Source organism: Micropterus dolomieu, linkage group LG16 (assembly GCF_021292245.1).
Source record: "Micropterus dolomieu isolate WLL.071019.BEF.003 ecotype Adirondacks linkage group LG16, ASM2129224v1, whole genome shotgun sequence".
NCBI classification, from domain to species: Eukaryota; Metazoa; Chordata; class Actinopteri; order Centrarchiformes; family Centrarchidae; genus Micropterus; species Micropterus dolomieu.
Window position 1 is genome coordinate 1,143,132 of NC_060165.1, and position 3,804 is coordinate 1,146,935.

General features: G+C 43.1%; 1 protein-coding gene across 3 annotated transcripts in view; it reads right to left on the bottom strand.

Moving 5' to 3' along the window:
• Positions 1 to 3,804, bottom strand: part of caprin2 (caprin family member 2) — a 34,659-nt gene that overhangs the window by 8,244 nt on the left and 22,611 nt on the right. For all 3 annotated transcript variants that reach the window (XM_046072244.1, XM_046072245.1, XM_046072243.1), the window contains exons 10-16: positions 1,873 to 1,914; positions 1,666 to 1,794; positions 1,471 to 1,555; positions 605 to 645; positions 405 to 512; positions 233 to 331; positions 8 to 148 (exon numbers count right to left, since the gene is read on the bottom strand). In XM_046072244.1, coding sequence (XP_045928200.1) covers positions 8 to 148; positions 233 to 331; positions 405 to 512; positions 605 to 645; positions 1,471 to 1,555; positions 1,666 to 1,794; positions 1,873 to 1,914 — 645 coding nt within the window. The remainder of the gene's footprint in view (positions 1 to 7; positions 149 to 232; positions 332 to 404; positions 513 to 604; positions 646 to 1,470; positions 1,556 to 1,665; positions 1,795 to 1,872; positions 1,915 to 3,804) is intronic.

The window sequence follows — 3,804 nt, forward strand, 5'->3', positions numbered from 1 at the left end:
AACTTACTGACTGGATGTTCTGAAACTGTGCCGACGTGAGAGTTCGCCTAGTTGGAGGTGTAGAGAAAGTCTGTTCCTGAGGGGGGGTGGAGGTGCCAGATGCCACTGTAGTACAGGGGGACTGCTTCCCGGACTCCGTTACCGGTGTCTGTGGAACAAGGACACAATATTCTGACACTTGACATCAGCTTCACTGCTTTGTCTGTTGACATGGCCAAGAATTCTCATTTACCTGAGGACGGCTCTTCTCCTCCAGACTGACAGAGTTGGTTGACTCCCTACGGTACAGTGGCGGTGAAGGAAACCTTTTTTCAGTCAAATGCAGTGGCTCCTGCAGAGACAAGATTACATTTAACCACAGGGTTCATCATATGGTGCATCTCAGGCAATGTGCAGCTTCTTACATGAGATCGGTCTTTTGAGGAAAGCTCCAGGTCACAGATCTCCAGGCACTGATCTCCATTTGTTAGACTGGCTTTGCGCTCTGTAAGCCTGGTAGGTAGGGGGGTGGACTGAGTGGGGAATGAGGATGAAGTGATGACAGGTCCAAGTGATTTCAATGCAAGTCACAACTGACTTATCACATAAGAGAATGACCACTTACATGCATTGCTTTGGGCAGGACAGCAACTGGGCTTCTCAAGTCTGAGCCGGTTAGTTGTGGGAAAAAAAAAAAAAAAGAAGTACATTTTCATATGAATTTGAGTGCATGTGCCGTCCATATCCAGTACTAGGGGTTGAACACACAACAAAACTTACAGTTTGAACCATATCACAGTTTTGAATCGTGGATGTATCATCTTTGATACAAGCGTATAATTGTATCACACAGATGCTCCGTGTGCGCATGTGTCCTTGTATGAGAGACAAAATTGGGACCAACTAATAAAAACATTGTATTATAGCACAAGAGTACCCTTAACTTTACCATTATGGAGCTCAAGCGTCAAAGATAATTTTGTGCCTCTGAAATGCTGACGAAACATTTCCAACTTGAGGACCCCTTACCATTTCAACCATTTGCCATGGGGTCTGTACCATGCAGTGAGATTAGTGGTGCTGCCAGGCTTTCTGGCATCAAGCTGGCTCACTTAACCAAGATAGATCACCATGGTAACAGATGCTGCACAGCTACTCTGCTCTGGAGCAGGTTAACTTCACACGATCAGATCAAAACCTGTCACCCCCACCATTTGATATTAAGTACTACATTCATGGCCATGTAACAATGAGAGGCAGACAGTTGAAATCAGTCCACGATACAGGGTCTTCCCTCAGCAGATGGCGTTTGAATGGTCACCCTTTCAGATCCATTTTCATAACAAATGAATAAACTTCATCAACTGATGAAGACCATGTGATGTGGTCCAAAGTGCCACAAGAAAAATATAAGATAAATACATGTTTGTAAGTAGACCCGAGTTGGGATTCTTGTGTCAAATTAAAGCTTGTTGACTTGCTCCAAGTTACCCAGAGGAGAGGGAGATCCAGACGGCCGTCTCTTCAGTCTGGGGTGGCCATTAGCGGGGGAGCTCTCACCATCCAGAAGAGAGTCCTGAACAGGACGGCATAATTTTAAAACCCTCTAAAGACCAAATGCTCAAGCCACTTTCATCTTGTACTGGGTGGTAAGTGTTCATGGGTTTGCAAACAGCCAAACTCCACCTGCATGAAAATGAAGGAGCCGTGGATTTTTGTTATGAGGTCCTCGAGATGCCGCTTCCTCAGGATGGGGTCTTTGGGTAAGGCAGATGGAGAGTTGAAAACCTCCACAGGCATTTCCATGTGAACTACCTGTTGGGAGCCACATGATGATGGTCGCACATCGTTTAGAGATGCCAGTTCAATTTAAGCTAATTGTTTTGTACTCACCGACTTGCCATGTTCCTCTGCTTTGGCTCGCCTCTCTTTTCTCTGGGGAGAATAGCATGTATTCATTATGGTGCGGAGAACATTCTGTGCAATGAACAAAGGCCAGTACCACGAAGGGAGTTGCACCTACTCAGTTAACTCAGGGTTATCAGGCAAACTCAGGGTTGACAAACTGACTGCCTACACTGGAGTTGAATGGTACTACGACTGAATAAGATGTTGGTTGAGTCTGTTAACTTAATTGGAGTTGTGAGCGTTCGCATGAAAGGGGCGCGTTTGGCTGTACAGGCAGAGTTTTCACAACGGCGCATGCTCCATGTTTACCCCAGAAAAACGCACGTTGATAGTGTCAGGATGTGACTAGTTTAAAGACACGTTAACAGCCAAATCTAACACCGTGGCAGCCGACAAAGCCAGGGAGGCTTGTTGGCGTCGCATTGGGTTAATTCTCTTCAGTGTTCTTATTGTAGGCCAATTCTCTATTATGTATTTTATGGACCCTTCTTTTATATATCATTATACCTATATCATAATTGGAGCCAGGGGAGAGGGGCAAAGAATTTCCAAGAAAATCACAAATCTACAAGTTAAAAACTTTAATATTCCCACATTTATAACAAATTCTCTGAAAAATTGTGTTTTCTTCAAGGAAACATCGCATCACTTTGCAAGGCTGCAACATCACGCACACCTCTGCCGTGTATTATGCATGCAGTGGAAAATTCTATTAGACTTCACAATCAGATTTAGCAGTGAGGAAATAGGTCTATGCGAGTTTAGCCCACAATCACTATATTACTATGCACCTTGGAGACTTTGGTGTTTTCTTCTGACTACTCCCAATTCACAGCAGAGGGAATTTCTGATTTGTTCTCATAAATTTGACACTTTCTCTGGGTTTAGTAATCCCACCCTGGCTCCATAGGTCTACTTTTTGGACATGTAAAATGGTCAATCTAAATATGTGAAATCATCAATTATAGCCTACAGATGAGCTACATCTAAGAAACTGTCCTGTTATTTAATTAAGATCTCCTGCCTAAAATTCACAGACTGCAGTGCTCGCTGAATGAATATAATGCTGTCGTGTTCAGAATAACTTTCAGCTGCAACCGCAGTGGAACAAGTCAGGATAAAATCTAAACGTTTTATTAAGTGGTGTGCATTCATAGCCTACTTCTCATCATTAACACTGGGTACAGAGGTGGTGTGTAATCCACGTATACAGGGTAACCTCGAGTTAACCACGAACATAACCTGCTCGGAGCATTTAGAGATGCAGCGTAAAGCGGCCTGGCAACAGACCTCGGTTAACACCTATCCACCTTTCATAGTATGGGTTAATCAGAAAGTTACATCAGATGTCACAAAGTTACTCCTAAAGTGACGTTGATAAGCCAGTTACCTCGCTTCATAGTACAGGCCACTGCTCAGATTAAAATAAAGAGCCACAAACTCCAGCAGTTGTCCAGGGTGAACTCATGGGGAAAGAAACTTCTTCCTTACCATGCAGGGCTGCGCCTGCATAGGCTGCTGTTACCTAATCCGAAATGTCAGACAACATGAGGATCATCTTTTATCAATTGCTGATGTGGTTGAGGGATGACCGAAATCTTAAGAAATCTGTACTGATGTAATTTTTAAGACATGACTGTACCAAAAATATAGTGTGATAAAGATAATACAGAGCTTTACCGCTGAAATATACATGTGTCAGTGCTACTCTGTTAGACAAACTAAGAAATGTTTTGTTAAATGCAATATTACACCATGTTGCTTATTGGTGGACATACGCCCATACAGACAAGCTAATCAGCCGATATAACAACCTTACCTACTTGTCAGTCAGGCTCTATTATGCGGTCATTGACCAGGTGATTGAGATAAGATTCTTCACATAACTACTTTTGTCATTGTACAAAAAAAAAGTTC